Raw genomic sequence first — 21,826 nt, 5'->3', positions numbered from 1 at the left:
TTTATACGATATTTTTTTACATGATTAACTTTTGCACAGTTTTTTACGTGTATAAAAAGAGATTTGAGTGTATATATTATCTTAAGATTATAGAAGATTCACAAAGTTTAAAAACATGTTCCATACGATATTAAATTCTTAATAGATAGATAAATTCAATAGATAGTTAAATTAGATCTCATTATGTAAATCATTTTCAATTAGAATTAGCAGCGTAATTAAATAGATAATTCATAAGAAAATAATTAAATAGATTGTTAGAGTGTATGCATAAGATATACAAATTAAGTGAGTAAAGTAATATACATAATTAAACAATTAATTTGCATAATTCTTCGCTTGCTTATTATTATTATTCTTTAATGTTTTATAAATTCTTTATGTTTTATAAAGAATAATTTCTTTAATATTTTATTATCCTTTTATGTCTTATAAATGTGAATTATTTTTCATTTATATAATTGTACAGCATTTTTTAAAATAAATTTTACTTTTAAATTTAATTTTTCTCATCGATATTCTTTTACAACTTTTTTTTTCAATAAAACGAAAAGAATTTATTTGAAACTCGTGATTGAGATAAGTTTTCAATATGCAACAACCATTCTTACAATAAAACTTTAGAAATCAATATTATACAACTGTAATCAATACGAATATGAAATTTACAATTGCATGTCAAATATACATAATATGTATAATTATATGTACATAATAAACTTTAGGATTATATTTTTGCTTAGGAGATTTATTATTAAGTAGATGATGAGATTTTTATTTGAAAAATTATAAAGTATAAGTATAGATTATAGATTTTAAAAAAAATGATGTTCATAATTACTTCAAATTTAATATTACCTACATCTTCGAAAATAAATGATTAAAATTTTTATTGACTATAATAATATGAATTTTTTCGAGCTCGATATTTACAATACATAACAAGAAAACCCATAAATCATTAGTTCATCATAAATCATAGGTTTATTCTCTATCTCGTCTTATAAGCAAATCAAATTTTTTTTTATATACATACATATATATTGTATAAATTAAAAAAAAAAAATATTGGATTAATAATTCAAATAGAACGAGCAATTAAAAATTATGAAAAACCAATAAAAGTCTATTCTATTTTGATCATTTAATTTCTCTTCGATACTTTCTTATGGATTAAACGTTTTCATTAAGATAAAAAAAATCGTGTGAACATCTGCATTTTAAGTATCTTAAAATTTGTGCATGAACTGAAATATTCAGGCCACCATTCAATCTGGTTTAATGCCTCTTCCGTTCTCTTTATATTTATACATATATATATATTCTAGGCTGTTCATCCATATGTCTGAATATGCATGTGTATATGTACACGTACACTTCGTTTAGAAAAGTATATGACTGTGAATACATACATATATATATACGCAAGTATATATTTGAATATACATGTGTAAGTACAGTGCAGCGTTTCTAGGTGAAAAAGCGAGCGGAAGTAGCGGTTTGGGGTTGAACACAAATGTTTTGTGACCTCAATCCGTTTTTGTTGTACAAAACGTAGGAAAACATGGCTTTTAAGTTTATATGTTTAAGACTTAATATTAAATCTTAAATCTAATGTAGTGTGTTAATATGATGAAATAATTTAAATGAAATTAATTTAAATAAATTGCATCTTTTTTTTAGATAACATGTATTAAAATAAAAAATAAAAGAAGAAGATGTTTAATTTACCTAAACGATGAACAGGGCTAAAACGAACGAGACTAAGGGCTCCATGATCTAGATCACAATTTCTTCTTCGTGCACGTTCTCTCGCTAACTTTGCTCTTCTTCTTAAGCAACAGATGACCATAAGGGCCAGTAATGGAAATCCGAGTATGCATGATACTATCGGGATGATAATGCTCTCTGGAGTTACTGGAAAAAATAAATTTTAATTTAATATTAATAATTAATGTTAATTTCATATCACGTTTATGGTAATACATTTAAGTCTTGATGAAAACTTTTCATTCAAGCCTTTTATTTCAGAAATAGTATTGGAATATTATACATATAGAAGAAATTAAGAAATTAAGTGTAAAATACTCAGGAGATATTTTTGAAACCAATTGTAAGTTATTTTTGATGAAGGAATATTATTCTCACTATCCATTTTATTTTTATAGATTTTATTCAATAAACAAAGGAAATTAGGAATGAAAGATATACTTTACCATTTCATAAGCTGTGTTCAATATTCAAACAAATATGTAAGAACAAGCATTTCTGCCATCCATATAAGCTTTTTACAAACATATTATATTGAAACGAATAATTACTGAACGAAATTTACATTTTTAACACATGAATATTAATATATGTATATAGTATTAACGATTACTGCATACATATTAGAAAATTGAAGCAACTGTTATCAATCTTTGTAAAACGACATACTGACTTTCAAGCCAAAGAAAATATTTTATTCAGCACAATGAAAAAAGAGGATAATATAACTTATAATCTTATTATATTATATTTAAGATAATATCATTTCGTGCAATAATTCAAACTATAAATTGCAGTATTAATAATATTAAAATATATTTTTATCGCTTATTAAACACATGTTGCTTAGCTACATTGTTTCATTTTTCATTATTTTCAGAATCTTTAGATTGAAACTATTTTTGATTACTTTAAGCATAATGAAATACCTTAAGCATAAGTTTGATTACTTCTTTAAGCATGATGAAGATTTTTTTTATCAAAGAAGTTTTTTAATCATCAGGTTGACAAAAAGAAAATTAATCTCCTCTTTTTTTTATATATCTTGATAAATTATTATTTTATAAATTATTATTTTAAATTAACATTATTTTTAATATAGAAACGAATGATACTTTATTTATTAGTAAAAATGTTTGACTGATAATTCTTATTTAATGATGTATTTTACATACATAACAATACAACCAATAAGACGGACTTGCTAAGGAAGAAATATTGAGGGAGAAATAGAATTTTTTAAATCTTTTAATTTCTTAAAAAAATTCCTTTATTATAATTTACAATATTTCACTCAATTCTAAACATTTTCTGGTAAAATTTCATTTTTATTCCGTTTGAATAATGATGAAATACAATTACATCATAATTGGAAATATAAATGCACGAATTTTAAATATTTTAAATTTCACTTTACTCATGAAGAATAATGAATTTTGTTTTCCATGAAAGATTTAAGCAATCTCACCTGTGGGATAAACGAAAATCGTTGGTCTCTTGGATTGTGGAATTGTTGGCATTGTTGGTCGACCCCCCTTCACTTCGACCGACATTTTGCTCTCGATCTGGAATAAAATTAATTCCCGGAAGTCATTAACGAGTTAATCAGAGCTCTGATATTATAAAAGAAAAATTTTTATATCGATTTTATTTTTCTCCATTTATTATCCACCACTCATACTATTACTCGTCTTGCTCTATTAAAAATGAAAAATTAAAGCAGCCTTTACGTTCCTTGATCTTTTAATTCCTCCCTAGTTCTCATTCAGTTTCTACCAGTAAAATAAGCCGAGAAAATGAACGCAGCACGAGTCTAGAAACATCAAATTCCAGACTCTTTTGCTTTGAAATTTTTTCCAATAATTACACATCTTCGTCTCTTGTTCCTTTTTTTCGCACTATAGAAATATATATATATATATAAACTGTTTCACGATGAACCATTATATTAGCAATAAATTCTATAATTATATATAATTATAAGTCGAAAAAAAAGATTTATTTTTTTTTTTCTTATTTTTTATTGAACTACTATTGATCTACTAGAATGTACCACTATATCGTATTTAAGACAAGAAGATATTTATGTTCTATAAAAATGAAAATTGCAACGAGATAAGAGATTCGTGAACTTACATAAGAGTTTCCCTTTTAATGACTCGAGAAGAAAGGGCTATTTCGCTTCCTTTATCTTCCACTTCTCTTCTCCTCATTCTTTCTCATACTCGAAAAAAAGGCAACATGTATCGATGATGATGTGAATATCGAAGGGGGACTAAGAAAGTTCTTTCCTGCGTGCACAGTTTTTTATAGTTTCTTCCTTTTTTAAGTTCTCTCTCTCTCTCTCTCTCTCTCTCTCTCTCTTATCTTTTTTATATTATTTCTTTTCACTTTGTACTACTAAAAAAAAAAAAAAAATTAAATTATTTTCGTCGAAGTCAACCCCCCTATTCCTTTCTAACAATTAATCACTCTTTACAAAGATTTAGTTTTCTATATTTAAAGTTTCCAGAAAATCGAAAATATTAATATATAAAAATACGAATTAATTAAATTATACGACAAGGAGAGAAAATAATTGCTTATAAGTATCCTATTCCAAATGTTAAAATATCGACGATACTATGTATATATATATATATATACGAATTTTCTATTTAAATTTAATCATAATTAACCAGCAACGCGTATTCGCGCGTTTAATTAATTCTCTCCGTACAACGATACTATCAACACATTTTCGCAGCAGCGGACGAATCAGTTTAATTAACGATCGAGATGACAGGAGAGAGGAATTTTTTTCCCCAATCTGCACCAGATTTTTTTTCTTTTAGACTTCATTCTCCCGCAGGTTGGCGGAGAATATCGCCGCTATAAATTGTCCCACATACACGAATTCGGTTGAAAGCGACGGATGGTCGAGGACCACGGCCTCCTGGGAGGGACTGAAACCCGATAGAAGGATCTTGGCAATTGTATCTCAAAGAACCAGAGTTCCGAAATAGCAAACAATTTTCCCCATTTGAGACGAGCCACTCTTCTCTTTTCACTTCCTTTTTTTTTTTCCTTTTTTTTTTTTTCACGACTAACTCGTCCATCAAAGAGCATCAAGACGAAGGTAACCTGACCTATTTTTGAATTCGCCTTTCATCTGTTGCTGCACATTTATGCTTGTATCATGCATAGATGGATATTTTACGACAATTATTTAAATATAGTTTTTTACAATTTTTGTAAAATAAAATACAAGCCTTTCTCAATTATCAAAATATAACAACTCGCTGGATCGCAAGTTGAAATATTTCCGAATGAGATAATTTCCAATAATAAATTTCATCGCCAGATAAATGTTGCAACAATCAGTAACAAGTCGTTACAACTTCGTAAAAGTTAACTTCGAACGAAGAAACGTATTGTCCTATTAGTTTCAAGATTCAAAGAAACATAACTTCCGGTTGAGCGCGGGACTCGTTGACTCGCGAGGAGGGGGGAGGGCTCATCGAGGTCGAAACTTTTGGAATTTCTCCAAAATCCCGATAACCCTCTTACACCCTTCTCCTCGTTCATGGATCCTCGTGATCTTGCTACGATTTACCTGGTTGAAAAATTCCAAAAGATCGAAATCGGTTTCTCGATGAACGAGATTTCCTAGGCCGCCATTCCTCTTTGCGGTTTTTCGAATTATCTAATTTACATATTTCTTCAACTTGTTCTCCTCAACTTTTTCTTTCTTCTTCCTTCGAGGCGACTGGCTTAAAAGCTGCTAACTTTCAGAAGGATATCCCCCCTCCTCTGTATGAGATCTCGTCTGAATTTCGAAGAACGGTTTATCCTCGCAACGCGAATCTTGCTTCCTTCACAACGATGTTGCAAATGTGCAAAAACGTATGCTCGCTTCAGCGACGTTCCATTTGCATTATCTTTGAATTAGCTTCGCCTTATCGTCGCTGTTGCGCCGTGCTCGTCCTGCATTTTGCAACCGAGCTCGCGTCGGTTAATTTGGCGAATTTGCAGAATTCATTTCGGAGGAAATCAAGGAGGTTCGAGTTACAGCATTGAAATTAACGAGCTTATTAATCGAATAATTATTCGAAATTGAAATTTGTCTTGTTTTCGATTTTATTTATTTTAAATCGTAGTATCAATAAATTATTTGAATATTGATATTCAATTATTTTTGACGTTTTACTTATGAGTATGAGAAATTTTTATTTCTTAAAATCGCTTTAAAAGCTAGCTGAATATGTTCGAAATAAATTGTTTATTGATGAAAATCGTGCAAATGAATTATGTTAAACGAGGCAATCATCGATATACATTGATCAAAGTTTCGAACATCATTGAATTTTTTTCATTTATTCTAAAAAATACTTTCTTTAATTCTTTAATTCTTTTTAATACTTACCATTGAAACATGAAAGGAAATGCTGAGCGAATAAACGGAAAATAATTTACCCCTTCAATAATTCCACTTTAAAAATTCATTTTCTATTTTATTTCAAATGATTCTTATTTTCAAATACAATTTTTCCCAATTTCGATTGAAGATTGAAATCAGAATATCGTTTACATATATAATTATTGATTACTCACATATCATCCAATTATTATTACTAATGAAACGAGTTTGCTCTTAATCAGTGGATCATTCTCGTTTTAACGAGATCCTTGTTGCAACAACATCGAATCATACAACATTCGAAATACCCTATATTTCTCTAGCTTCTAACGAATTTCCAAACGCACGTGCGTGGTCACAACACATCGCGAAGCTTGTTTCGATTTTCTCTGGACCGTGTAACGCGGCTCGTCCGTCCTGTAATTCCGAATAATTCAAGCGGATTGTTGGTCAAAGGATTACACCGAGTGAAATCGCGACGCGTTAAAGCTGAAAAGTCCATCGATACCGCGGCCAGGATTAAAAGATACCAGGATGGATATTTGGAGTATCGTTTTTTAACGATTTCTAAACGATCGGTGCTGATTGCGAGGCCGCAGGAAAAGCGCGATCAGGACGAGGATTATGGATTTTATGATTGAAAAGATCAGAATGATCATGTTTTGGTAATGAATGAGTGAAAAAAAAAATAGATAATTTCTAAAACGAGGCGAAGTGTTTCAAAGTTTCTTTTTAATCCTTATATATTGTTATATATTTTTATATTTCCAACTATAATAATTTCTTCAGCTTTATACATTTATTATTTAAAAAAATGAATAAAATGATCTTTCAAACGAATAGATGAAGAATAATTGTGAAAGGATAATTTTTATTAACTTTTAGAAAGACATATATATATATATATAGATAAAATATATATTTCCTGTCGTTCAATATATTTTTAACTAAACAAAATTATTGTAATCACAAGCATTTCAAAAAATTCGATCGAATGTTATCGTGGAAGATAGTTCTCGTTTCCTGTTACAAATCACGAATAGCAACAAAGAATTTTACCCCCTTCCGTTTTATTACACTTGTTCCTCCGGCTGTTATTCATCCGTACGCATTATTTTCTTGTGTGCAAGACTTCGTTCGATTGCAAGCGCAATTTTCCATTGAAGTCTGGAAATAATGGTCGATTGCCATCACTTTTGTTCCCGGAGCTTCCATTAATTAAACCCTCACGATTACATCGTAGATAACCTCTTCCTCTCTCTCTCTCTCTCTATTTCGATTCCGTTCTTATACGTGTCTTTATCGAGAAAATCTTTCGTTAAATCACACGAAACTTTATTCTTTCATTTGCAATTTGTGATTTTATCTTCTTTTTAAACCGAATTCATTATTGTTTTTTTTTTCTTTTTTTAATTATTTATTTGTAAAAAGAACGACGTTTCTTATCGACGGATGATAATAAGATAATTTCAATAGTTAAGTAAGTAAAGGTAGCCAACGTAAGTAACGAAAAATAACTAGTAAAGGAACTAAAACAAGTCACTGAATTGGGTTTTAGAGAGAAATATAAAACTGGAAATCCGTTTATTATCGCTTCTTATTTTATCGATAAAAATTTTTCAATTATTGAAACACGCTAATTAAATTTATTATTCAAATGTTAAACTAAAATCTCGTTAAATTCATAAAAGAAGGATAGTGTATAAATTAAAGGAATTATCACGGTAGTTGACACTGTAAAAATAATAAAAAATAAAAAAAAAAAAAAGGGGAAAAAGTGAATGACGTTACGTGCCGCTTTTCAAGAAACTTTCTATGTACACGAAAAAAGAAGCAGAAAATACTTGCCTTTTATGCTATTTTCATGGATCCATGATACAATACATGATATTTTAAAAAAGGATTTATAAAAAGGTTTACGTGAACTCTTTATTATATTATATAAAGTAACGAAACTTCATTTTCTTTGTTAAATATTATTAATTATTGGATATACATTTTACATCAATTATAAAAAAAAATTGAAGTATCGATAATTTTTATTCTTCATCAATCACATTAAAACTCTTATCTTTCCTTTTTCTCGATCAAACGAGATAATAACAGAAGAATAATAATTAAATATATCTACGTTTTTGTGAATGTTAATTCACAGTATTAATTCATTATTTTAATCACGAAAAACAAGATTGAGATTTTCAATTGTGAATGAATACGAATGCTAATAAAGGAATTTATGGAAATAATGGCTCAATTAATTTTTTTCAATCGAAAATTTTCGAATTATATAAGTTATCTTCAAGGAGAATTTGACTTAATAATTCTGAACAATATAATCTTCTTTGTAATGTAGAGAATTTGTAAAAGTCGACATTTCTTTATATCATACTACTGAAAGTAAATACTTGGAAATCTTAACTTTTTAATCGTGTATCGAAATAAATTTGGAATTTGGTAGATATCGAAATATTTACAATCAAAGTTTTCGTATATATTATATAGAATTGCCGGATATCTATGGAATTTTTATTTCAACATTACACACGCTACTTCTCCGATTTTTATAAAATAAAAATTCGTAACGAAAAAAAATTCACTGTCGAATGAAAAAATACACGTTGCACGAGAGTGGAAGTAGGGCAACATAGTTTCGAACTTTTGGATATTTCTCATCTAATATATAAAGCAAAAATTATATATTTTTTTTACGATCAAAAAGATATTTTATAAATCAGCAAATCTCTGCGGAGGGAAAAAAGCTGAATCAAAAAATTTCTACATTACTCCCGTGAAATTTTAAATATTGCTATAACAACGATTTTTCTCGTCCAATATATTTTATGAATATTACGTAAAAACTCGAATCGAAGATTTTTCGTTCTTTTTAAAAAACGAATTTTTTTCTTTTTCTTTTTTATGAAATTTTATTGGTATGCAATATTTGTCCCATGAAATTTCGCGAAATTTTATTGATTGTGCCACCGATCTGACACCAAGAACGAGATGAAAATTAATAAAACATCCTCGAGTATCGATCGAGTCGAGATAAAGAATGCTGCCAGGAAATTAATCGGTATATATATATATAATTGAAAGATTCTCTAATTAACACCGCAGATATCGAGAATTAATTATTCTTCTCTAAAAACGAAAATTTTTTTTTTAAATTAAAAAGAATTACTTTTACGATACATTAAACAAAACATTATAAATCCAAAAAAAAAAAATGAATAATTCAAAAAGAATTACTCGCCACGTTGTCACTTATATAAAAGATAAAAAAAACAATTTTACTGGTTGAACGAATTAGAAATAATCGAAGGAATTTACAGAACGTGATGTAAAACACGAGAAGGGATTACTTAATCCTGGCTTTCGCGAACGAAGCCTAGAACACGATCGATATTCAGTGTCGTGTATCAGGTTGCGTCCTCGTTACGTCGTCGTCGATATCCTTGTGGCTACTTTGCTAATCAACCGTTTCATCAATTATGAGCCATTATCACGCTGATTAAATAGAAATACACTTAGCTGTATTTCAATATCTTCTTCTTGATGACCAATTTTTAAATTACCCCAATTTTTCCAAGAGTTTGGAAAATTTTAAAAATTGAACTTAATCGAATTCATCTTTGCATTTTTAATCAATTTAAAACGAGTGTAATATTATTGTCGAATCGGACAATGAATTTGGATAGCCGATCTTGCAATCGAGAAACTAGAAATGGATTTGGAATATTTTTATAACACGTGTGAAACACGTTTATGGATATTCGACTTTTTGCACTCTATTTCTCCTTTTATTGCAAAACGTTGAAACGTCGATAAAACAGATACGTGTTATTATCCACGCGTATAACCGAAGATATCCCCCATTCTTTTTCGATTTCCTCGTCCTTTCAATTTTTGAATTCGATCGTCGCACACGAGTATCCTTTTGACTATCACCTTCTTGCATCTCGAAATTGAAAAAGGAATCGATCTAACAGGTTCGAGAATATATCTTAAAGCCTCGATCTTGCTTCGATTCGCGATCGATTGTTTTTTAGATGATATCGTCGAAATGGTGGAACGAGAATGGTCCCTTTATCTACGGTTGTGTCAGACGCAGTGGCAACGACATCCTTTAACCCAAGAACGTTGGTGACAGCTATGTTGGCCTGACTCTCTCGCCATGAATACTGGACAAGGTAATTGTGGTTAAGTTTCTCGCTTTGCTCTTAATGGACACGACCTTTGGAGGAGCGAAATGGAGGCCGATACGATAATTCATATAATTCTTGGGCCATTATTCGCACAAAATATTCTTCTTCGGTAATATCATTAGAATTAATTTAGATTAATTATAATTCGTGAGATTTAGGAGAAATAATTCTTTCTTTTCGAAATGGAACAATATTTTATCCTCCAATTTTTATAATTTTTCACACATATATACAGTTTATTTAAATTTAATCTTATTAATTGATATTTTTATTTTAATGGTTCACGAAAATTTCTGGAAAATTTTTAAGGAAAATTCCTTTTGGGAATTTTGGTCATCTAGGTTGCAACTTTATTCATATTCGTTGCGAGACCACGTTGCAGGATAATTTAGTTTTTACTCTTTTATTAAAAAAGAGTTGTTTCCTTCTTTGAAACGATCTATGTATGTATATATTAAAGATTCAATTATTACATAACACGATTCCAGCAATCTTGTGAAGGATGTTTCATCCCAATAATTAAAATGAAAATACTCTAAATACTTTTGCGTACAAGTATCATTTATTTCTTTACATTTTGTATGCATATTCTCAGGCATACACTTGTGCAAGGGATAGATAAATTTTCAAACTCTTCTTTGCGATCCAAGCATTTCTTCGAAGAGAAAAATATTCCGTACTCGAATTTTTGCTGCGCAAGGGGACCGAACGACGACGAAATTTCTTTGTAAATTTATATCTGGATGACACGGTTGAGATATTCCTCTCTTGGATCTTGAAGAACCAAGAAATCGAGTCTTTCTCCCCCTCTCTCTCTCTCTCTCTCTCTCTCTCTTTCTATTTTTTTTCGCGGTGTAAGATCATTACGATCGAACGAATTTGATTCAACGAAATTCGTTTTTTTGTTTTTTATTGGAAAAAATACAAGGAGAATCAATCCTTTTACAACGTTTTACCTTTTTCGTTTTTAAAATTCTTTTAAAATGGAATAATATCTATTATACGTCTATGTTAAATATATAACTAGATACATAACCTCACCTCAGTTTTCTCTGTCTATTTATTCTCATCCTGTCACTTTAACTCCACCTCTCTTCATTCATCGCTCTTCACACGTATACTCTTCAACATTTTTCATCCATAAAATGTTAAAATGGTACACATGAATATATTCTGTTAAGAAATGTGATCGTAATCTTCTTCATCATATCTACGTACCCATACCTATTTATTTTAGCTATTAACTTTTTTCTTTTTTTCTTTAACTCGTTCCAAATTACGTACCATTTTCACTCGTTTTTTTTACAAAAGCTGGTATTTAATTTTGAAGTAGAAACTTTAGATAGAAAATTTTCTCGACGATTTTTTTTTTTTTTTTTTGGTACTTATGTCTCGATCATTATACATGGATGGTTAATGCGACACTGGCAAAAATAATGAAAGTGAACGTCGAAAAGTGTGGAAAAAAATTTTATTGACAGTTCGCTCGTTACTCGATATTTCAGTTTGTCGGCTCATATCCACGCGTTTTGACACGTTTCCTCGACTCGATATTTTTTTAATAGTATATCGTTATCTGAGATCAATAGCAGGGGCGAAATACAAAATCTCTTTTTTTTTTTTTTTTTTGCTATTCATGAATTCGAGGAAAAATTCCCACGGTGATGAGCGTTGTATCCGAATATTGAAATTCGATCGATAAATTTTTTTTGGATGCTGCGGCAAAGAGATGTGCATTTTAAAAATCATTATTTTTTTTTTCCTCGTAAATTCAGTAATTTAGGAATAAGCTTATATCGTTTCGCACGTTCATTCTAAAATATCGATCAATTTATAATATTACACGAAGATATATTAAAAATTATTTATTTAGAAACTAATTATTTATATTTAGCTTGATCTCGAAGATAAAAGATAGATTCTTCTTCTCTAATCAATCAGTTGGATAAAATCAATTAATTTTGTTTACAATTATAGAATTATCCAAATATATTCGAAATATAAATATATATATATATATATATAATTTTACGTAAAATAAATTTCCAATTCGTTCCAATCTTACAAACATTTGGATCAGCATTTTAAAATTCAACTCTCTAATCTTAAGAATCTTAAGAATTATTCGAAAACTTTGTAAATACGACGTGGTTTTTAATAGACACTTGACTCCATTAAAAAAACTTTTGAAAGTGTCGAAGAAGGATTTCACCATACCATGCCAACCTCTCCCCCATTCCTTCCTATTTACCGAGCAAAAGATGCCTCTGTAGGGACGAAATACGTGTCAACAAAATTTATCGACCCAATATTTTCCCTCCTCCTCGAATATTCCCGCCACTTCACCCTCAACTACTCTACTCAGAATTCCATTATACGCCAATCTTCGTCCATAAATCGCTAAACTGTGACTTATGAACGTGACTTCGAAAACGAAAACGAATTGGAAGAGCATTGGAAACAACGAAATACGAGTTTCGAGCAATGAGGATATAACGTTGTACGACCAAGTCTTACGCCATTCCCATCGACGAGGAACACGCTAAGCGAAGATCCGCAAGTCCCATTTGTGGCTTGGTTGAGTTCAGGTCACCTCGGGTCTTGTTACGAAATCGTAACAATCCGTGTTGAAAGCATATACAGGTTACAACTTGAACCAATTTTGATTTGCAGGGAAGCAAAATTTGAGAATACAATGGTTTTATATACTCTGGGGGAATTGTAATAAATTTTCTTTTGGAATATATTTTTCGAGTCAAGAGTCAATTTTTTTCAATCTCCTTTTGAAAATGTTATAATTACACGACTTGTTATAGCAGATATCAGGGGTTATATTACAATATACAATATATGATTTTTATATAATTGTAATCTAAATATTCGTTTTTAAATATGTTATTTAATTATTTATTGTTCGAAATTAAGAGTCAATTCAATTATGTTTATAAACATCGTAACATAATGAAAAATAAATATATAATATATATATATATATTTATTATTATTTAACAATATTTATATTATATTATATTTATATATTATATTATATATTATATTATATATTTATATATTATTTAATTATATTTAATATTTATATATTATATTATTTAACAATAATTTTGAATAAAAAATATTATAGGAATTCTATTTTTGTATCTTAAGATATCGATGAACAGGTTAGAAATAATACATATTTTTGCAAGGTATTCTTGTGATTCTTTTCACGCACAAATTGCGTGAAAAAATATATTTTATATCGTCACGATTGAAGATGATTTAAGTTTTAAACGAACCATTCTCTAAAACTAAAACAGATTATCGATTATGTCATAACGCTTGCAACTATAATTATTTCGAATATTTATATATTCTCTCGTCAAGTACATTTATGTAAAAAAATTCGATTCATTCTTTCCAATCACCCAAACGGATTTATCCTTCGATTTCTTCGAATAATCCACATCTCTTCAACTTCTCTTCAAGAAATCTCTAAGAGAATGCTCTTATTCTCTCTCTATCCCTCCCTCATATTCGGATATACGTATAGCTAGCTAACACAGTTCACGTTATAATCAAATACAGGACAGCTATGATATATATCATATGCATGTACACGGTATCACAGTGCGCCACGGTGGTGTAATTTTCATAGGCGGTCATGAATCTTGCGCCCATTAGACAGATTTCCCAAAACGTTTGTGTAACCATTAGCGCGTTAATGGTTTTAATAGACGCCCCTTGTCCTCCCACGCACGATTACCAATCTCCCCCCTCTTTGCTCGTTTACAATTTCAAACCGATTGTTTATTCTCCTCTCCCGTTCGATTCTTCTCGAAAATTGAGAGAGTAAAAATACATCATATTTAAGAGGTTATGTTACATTTAAACCGCGGAAATGATTATCAATTTCGAACGTTACTGGTTCTGCGAATTTTCTCAGCATTTTGAGTCGATATTTCGTATTCGAGCCGAATACGAATTGTTGATGATTTGGCGAACAATTTAATTATCTCGAATATCGCGTTGCTCGTTGAATCGGAAAGCAGCGGCTTTCGATCGGATTCGGTGATATTATCGATTTGTTTTATTTGAGATAATGTGTCGATAATATTCGTTAAGATTCGTTAAGTAAAAGGATCGATTGGAATTATTTATTTTTTTTCGTATTATTATTGGAACATACCATCTGCCGGTAAATGTCGTTTGCAATGAAAATAAGTATATATATATTATTTAACGATAACTTTGAATAAAAAATATTATTTTCAATTTCAAATGATTAATGAAAACGTTATGAGAGGAGAAATTTTTAACNAAGTATATATATATATATATATTATTTAACAATAACTTTGAATAAAAAATATTATAGGAATTATTTTTATATTTTAAGATGAATAGGTTAGAAATAATATATATTTTTGAAAAAGTATATTTTACATCATTACGATTGAAGATGATATTTAAGTTTTAAACGAACCATTCCGTTCTAAAACTAAAACAAATTATACTTGAACGAAAAAAAGACGTTGATAACGATTTTAACGATTATAGTGTAATAAAATGATATTTGAACGTATTAAGCTCGGTTTAAGGAGCAAGTTAATCGGCAAATAATCGAGCAGTTATTGCTTTAATTTGAAACAGAGAGCGTTAATTGCACGTCGTTTTGATAATTAGCATACCGGCGAGCGTGTTTCCCTGTTTTCAATTGCAATTGTAATTATCGGAATTCCTTCCATTTGCAAGGATAACTTTGTAAGGAAGATATAATAGGCAAATTGATAACTCGAATCTAGCTTTAAGATGTTTCACTTATCTCGAACTTTATCACTTTTTAAGCAAAGAAATTTTGTGATATTAAACGAATTGATCTTTTAATCCCTGTTTTTTACTATTCTAATTAACCTCTCGTTCGAGAGTTTATAAAAGAAATATGATACGTTACATTCTTTTTTTTTTTTATAATTTTTTAATTTCTTGTGTAAAAAAATATCGATATCGAAACGAAGATACCGAGATTAAAATTGAAATTATTATTTCGATCGATATAATATATAATTCCATATAGAGAATCTCATACAACTCTCTATATAATAATTTAAAACAATTTGCTTCGAAATTAATATAACAAATATTAATATTATTATTAATATTATCACAATTTATATATAAATTAAAATTAATCCCCTACAATACGATACACCAACCGTACAAATATAATATCGCAAAATTTAAGAAATTTTGAATGTTAAAAATTTCTCCTCTCATAACGTTTTCATTAATCATTTGAAATTGAAACATTAACAAATATTAATATGAACAATTTATATACAATATACCTCAACTTGTTCAATATTTCAAATTAATTTAAAATATTGCAACGTTTAAATCCCACGTTTCAAACGGGGAGGAGAGATAGAGAGAGATAGAGAGATGGAGAGACTTGATATCTGTCCGTGTTGCAATTACACATAAATTGCCGGATAAAGAATTAAACGAACGTTTAGCATCGACGCTAATGCTTTAGTAATTCCCTTCGAAATTGGGTATAACGTCCTCTCTCTCTCTCTCTCTCTCTCTCCTCTGAAGCAACCACCCCTTATAATCCCTTTTAATTTCAAGTCGAAATATAGTTGCGCGGAGATATGTCATTAACGAAAGAATTCGCGTGCCGGAAATATTAAATTCCGGCTTGGTTGAAATTAACTCTAATGCAGCGGACAAGGTCTTTGAACCCTTTCATTCTTATCCTCTTAATTCCATACCGTTGGAAGGGGGTGCGCACCCTTTCTTCGTATTAAGATTCCTCCAAAAGCAAACGAAAAGAGCCCCTGTTATTCCCTCAGGATATATACGAGGAGGAGAGGCTCCTGATTTTTCTTCTCTGCTTTTTTTCTCCCCCCTTTCTTAGAGAACAAGAAGGAAAACAAGCGGATTGGAGCGGATATAGATGTTGGAATTTCGAAAATAGGATTGGAATTTAGATGTTATTGTTAATCAGGGAATTTTTTTTAATAATCATCAAAGATATTTCAATTCTTGAGAAAAATATAATTAAAATAATAATAAAATAAAATAATAATAATTAAAAATATAATTATAAATCTAGATATAAGAATATAAGGAAGCGTAAATAATAGATATTAAAATCATCTTTCGAGTATCATTCGAATTATTATTAAAATTTTATAAATAATCGAGCAGAAATATTTATTTATATATATTTTAGATTTTAGATAAATATTGCCATCTATCGATCGCTTGATCGTCGTCCTAGCATCCTAACTCATATTTTTTCCAACAACGAGGACAATTATCCTGCGTCCAGATCGAACATTTTTATTTTGCAAAAAAAAAAAAAAAAAAGAAAAACAAAGAGCAAAAATTGGCAAACGAATAACAAATGTTTATCGATCGATTAAATCCTGTCTGCTGTCAAATTATATATATTAATTCATGCATTCTCGTCAATAATCATTGGAATATTTTTCACACGATACCAAGATCACCAAGTTCGAATCGGATTGTAAAATTGAAAATCTGTACCCGTTTATCATTCGTCGGCCGGATGAAGACGAATTGGTTAATTCCATTTGGTTGGATTATCGATTAAATTATCATTACGAATTCAATTCCTTTTTATTATTTCGTTCGTTCGAATTGCTCGAGTTTCGAAACGGAGGGGAGGGGAGGGGAGGGGAGGACATCGATGGAATGGAAATTAAATGACGATAATAGGGCCGGGGTGGTATAATGGTAGTTTAAATAAGCTTAATGGACCAGTTTTTACGCTGTTCGCCGCGATAAGCGTTCTCGAGATTCGTGGAAATGATTAAAGACGTGAAAAAAATAAAATGTAGTTTAAATCGCCGTTCCCTTAACGAGCTGGAAAAATAACGCTTTGAAAATAAAATGTAACTTAATCATACCTCTTTTAACCCAGCAACTGGAAAAACAACTCTTTCCAATTTTAAACGAAAATATAAAATGCGTTTAAGAACACATTTTCATTTAATCTTTGCCATTAATTCACACGCAAAACATATATATATATATAATAAATATTTATTTATCTTTCCAAACTTTATCCAATAATCATCATCAATTGTATCGATGTTATCCAATCCAATCTTCATAGAATTTTTTTTAACAATAATTTATTATTTATCAAATCAATCAAAACATATATATTTTTTTTCATCATCAATCATCTCTGAATTAATTATTTCGATCATCGATTGACGTAGAAGAAGAAGAATTTCCATTTCTTTCTCCCCCGTTTCTCAATTTGTGAAATTGATTTCCCTCCCCCTTCGAATCTGGCCGCGAACAGATATACACACGTGCTATTTATCGAGAGTTATGCGTGTTTATGCGGGCGCGCGTTTTCAATCTCGAAAGGATTGCGAAACTTCATTCACCGTATCCATCGTGGGGCGAACAATAATCAAGTATGAGAACGATATTCCGCCAGAGTCGAGAACAATGCTCGATCAGTTCTTGCGGCGAATACTAGCTTTGTGTCTAAATTACCACCGATAAATTCAAATGCGGGGGAAATGTGAAACAGTTTGTCCAACTTGAAATAAATCAAGTTGCTATGCAAATATATGGTTATATGGAATGGATGTGAATGGAATTCGTTCTATTTCTTTTTTTTTTTTTTTTAAATAAATAAATTAACACCAACGAATTTATTATTTCGCACATAGAGTTTCAGAGAAGAGAGAATTAAATTTGTGGAATCGTGTGCATTTTTTTTTTTTTTTTTTTTAAATGTTTGCATGTAATATAGAGAACAAGTCGAAATCGATTATTCGATTACTTTTGGGGAAAATATTTTACAAACGATGATATTTTGATCAGTGGTGGTTAATTAACGGGTTCTATGAATTGATTTTTAATATCGTCTCGAATTATTTTATCCGAAATATTTTTATTTACACGGTAATAGGAAAAATTATTATTCATAGAAATAGCTGAAAGCGACGATGTTTTCCAATCGACCTGTCGCGAGGATTAATATTTATTCTAGTAATTATTTGATCTTCGAATCGATTAACTCGAATTAATTCGTCCTCCATATTGAATTCTTCTCGTTTCAACTACAAACCCCTTGGCTCTTGCATTATACTCTATTCCAGAACGGGGAAATAATCTTCGGGGAAAGAAAGTGGTTTGAATTTCCGTGCATTATTGAGGCGATGGTGCAACAGCCAATGCCAAAGTGCTTCCATCGAAATAAGATGAAGTCGAGAAACTCTTTTATTCCTCGGCGAAATGGCGAAACAAGATGACAAAACAATTTTCCGTTTGCCTCGAAATTTATTAAAAAATTCGACGAATGAAGAAGGCAATTTGTTTCACATTTGATTTGAAGTTCAATTAGAAATATTTTAATTAATATTTCCATATTATTATTATTATGTTATTAGAATGAAAATTTATTTAAAATACGCAAAACACGTCGTATTTTAATATTTACAAGAAAGAAAGAAAGAAATATTTATGAGATTGTAAAAAATCGTCAGTCTCAGAAAAAATAATATCCTGTTAATCTCTCTCTGTTTAAATATAAAAATGTTTCGCTCATTTTCAAAAAAATCATGTATTTCGATCCTCCTAATAATTCAGATATTAAAGAAGAAGAATTAGGAAGAGAATCAAATGGTCGAATAATTATTTTTACATTTTCATTAAACTTTAATTCTTTATTTATAATCTTATTTTTATCCCTTCATTATTTTTAAACAATTCATTTGAAACATCGAGTTAATGTTATTGCAATGAAGTTATGAAATATTGATTCACATTGATTCAGTGTGGATTTGGAACAGGCGTGATATATAATTGTAAAAAGATGGTTGAACATTGATGATGGCCTCTTTCACGAATGTTCTTGTTGGATCTCGATATGTGTATGTATTTTATTATATATAATTAATAATTAATTATATATAATAATATTAAATTCATATTATTCATACGTTGTTTATAGAATCAGATTGAAAATTATTCTTCTCTGTTAATTCTGTCAATGATTCATTGAATTCCACGAGATCGAACAAAAACGTGTATTTCAATCATTCGTCGAAATCTAGATTATTCCGAACGATTTGTTTTAGTTATAATAAAAATTCAAAAATTATTAAATTATCCTAATGATTAATGTATAATAAATTTTGCGGATAATATTTATTTAAATAGTCCATTTAATGTGAATATTTATCTATTCGATTTTGTCGAAATAATTTCAAAGGTATTTTATTATCTGATTTTTAAATTTCTGATGAAAAAAAAAAAGGAAAGGAATGATTGAATCAAAATATAATTTTTCAAGGTATTTATTTCTACCTACTTATTTCTAATTTCTCATAATATTAAGAATTTAACATTTTCAGCAGTCCATTTCTATATTCATTCTACATGCTTCTAATCAACCACTATTTTTTTTTATTTTATAAGAAAAATTATAAGAAAAATTATAAGAAAAATCTTTTTTTATAAGAAAAATGCATAAATTATATTATTCACCATAAATAATTTAGTAAATATTAATTTTCTTCATTTATTTTTCTCAATGGGAAATTACGATTTTGTCGAAATAATTTCAAAAGTATTTCTCTGATTTTTAAATTTCTGATGAAAAAAAAAAAAGGAAAGGAACGATTGAATCAAAATATAATTTTTCAAGCTATTTATTTCTACCTACTTATTTCTAATTTCTCATAATATTAAGAATTTAACATTTTCAGCAGTCATTTCTATATTCATTCTTTTCTACATGCTAGCATTTTCTACATGCTTCTAATCAACCACTATTTTTTTTTTTATTTAAGAAAAATGCATAAATTATATTATTCACCAAAAATAATTCATCAAATACCTCTCTTCACTTATTTTTCTCAACGGGAAATTACGAAGAATTATTTCTCACAATGAAAGTTTAGAAATCTTCACTTCTCTCTATATGTTTTACTCTTGACCTACATCACTTTACTTTTACTGTTCTTCTCTTATTTGATTTTTCGCCCCCTTATATAATCGCGTCACCTTTTTCAAGCTATAATTAAAAGCTGTTGAAATTTCTTCATCAACGCGTCCTTCGATGCTCAGATCAACCATTTCTCCCATTTAGTGATAGATTCGCACGTAACGATCACTTCTCTTCCCTTTTTCGTTTAATCTCTTTGTTAAACAAAATTATTTCGACGAAATTGATATCTCGATTTTTACTCGAGAATAATGCAAAATAATATTTTTCCCGCGTATGACAATTAATACAAATTTTAAAAAGAAACTAGAATTTGATTATTTCGCATAAAAAAATCAACAATCTGTTCATCATCGTATTTACACATGTATCTATGTGTATATATATATATATATATATATATGGTAATCTTACTTTCGATATAAAACAAATTTATTTTGATATGGAAATATCTTTCCAACGCAAAGATATCCTGGAAGTTAGATGCAGCATAATAATTGCGAGGCACGCGAAAATAGAACGGAAAAAGTTGGCCTCGATTTCCACGGGAATCGCAGTTTAAAGGGTTAAACTGCACCACCGGAACAATAGGAGTACAGAATACGCAGCGAGGAATTTCAATAGGATTTTTACCACGTTAAACGCGCATTTTTGCATTTTAGCAATGCTTTTAGCGAAGGATACTTTTCATGGGTTGCGAATTGTTGTTGGGGGGGGAGGGGGTGAAAAAAAAAAGAAAAGAAAGTGAAGAAACAAGAATAACGAGTAACAAAGAGATGATTGAAATTGTGAACGATTACTTTTCTAAATCCTAAATTTTCAAAGGCTAAAAAGAAGTTAAAGAATATTTTTTTTTTTTTGCAAGGAATCGAATCTGTGCGATGTTTTAGCATTTTGTTTCCTTTCTGTTATTTTTTTAATTAAATTTATTCGAGCTTGATGAACCCTTAATTAATGTATCAGCTCGTTGCTACAAATACATTTTTATTTAATAATTAAATTTAATTATATTAAATAATTTTTATGTATTAGATTGTTCCACATCTCAGTAGCTATTTAAATCGAGTTATAATATGTTATAGTTGTCAAGAAAATATTGTGAGTTTTTATTTGAATTAGTTCGTATAGGAAAAAGGAATAAAAATTCGAATCACTTTGACTCGCATCACGCTTTATACGAAACAGAAATCCACTATCTCGAGTTATTCGAGAATTAAACATGCTCTAAAATCCAACATCTGGCATTAATCCATCGTGAATCGTGTTTGAGAACACAACAGAGACAGAGACAGAGACAGAGACAGAGACAGAGACAGAGACAGAGACAGAGACAGAGACAGAGACAGAGAGAGAGAGAGAGAGAGAGAGAGAGAGAGAGAGAGAGAGAGAGAGAGAGAGAGAGAGAGAGAGAGAGAGAGAGAGAAGAGAGGAAAGAAGTAAAGATTGATGGCGAAT

At 29.5% G+C, this 21,826-nt stretch overlaps 1 protein-coding gene across 2 annotated transcripts in view; it reads right to left on the bottom strand.

Moving 5' to 3' along the window:
• Positions 1–21,826, bottom strand: part of LOC122716341 — a 46,185-nt gene that overhangs the window by 2,361 nt on the left and 21,998 nt on the right. For both annotated transcript variants that reach the window (XM_043939333.1, XM_043939332.1), the window contains exons 3-4: positions 3,239–3,335; positions 1,732–1,917 (exon numbers count right to left, since the gene is read on the bottom strand). In XM_043939333.1, the coding sequence (XP_043795268.1) occupies positions 1,732–1,917; positions 3,239–3,323 (271 nt within the window). In that variant the 5' untranslated portion in view covers positions 3,324–3,335. The remainder of the gene's footprint in view (positions 1–1,731; positions 1,918–3,238; positions 3,336–21,826) is intronic.

Source organism: Apis laboriosa, unplaced genomic scaffold, assembly GCF_014066325.1.
Source record: "Apis laboriosa isolate Shangri-la unplaced genomic scaffold, ASM1406632v1 scaffold45_cov149, whole genome shotgun sequence".
Taxonomy (NCBI): domain Eukaryota; kingdom Metazoa; phylum Arthropoda; class Insecta; order Hymenoptera; family Apidae; genus Apis; species Apis laboriosa.
Note: the sequence above shows the minus strand (reverse complement) of the source record. Positions and strands in the feature narration are given on the sequence as shown.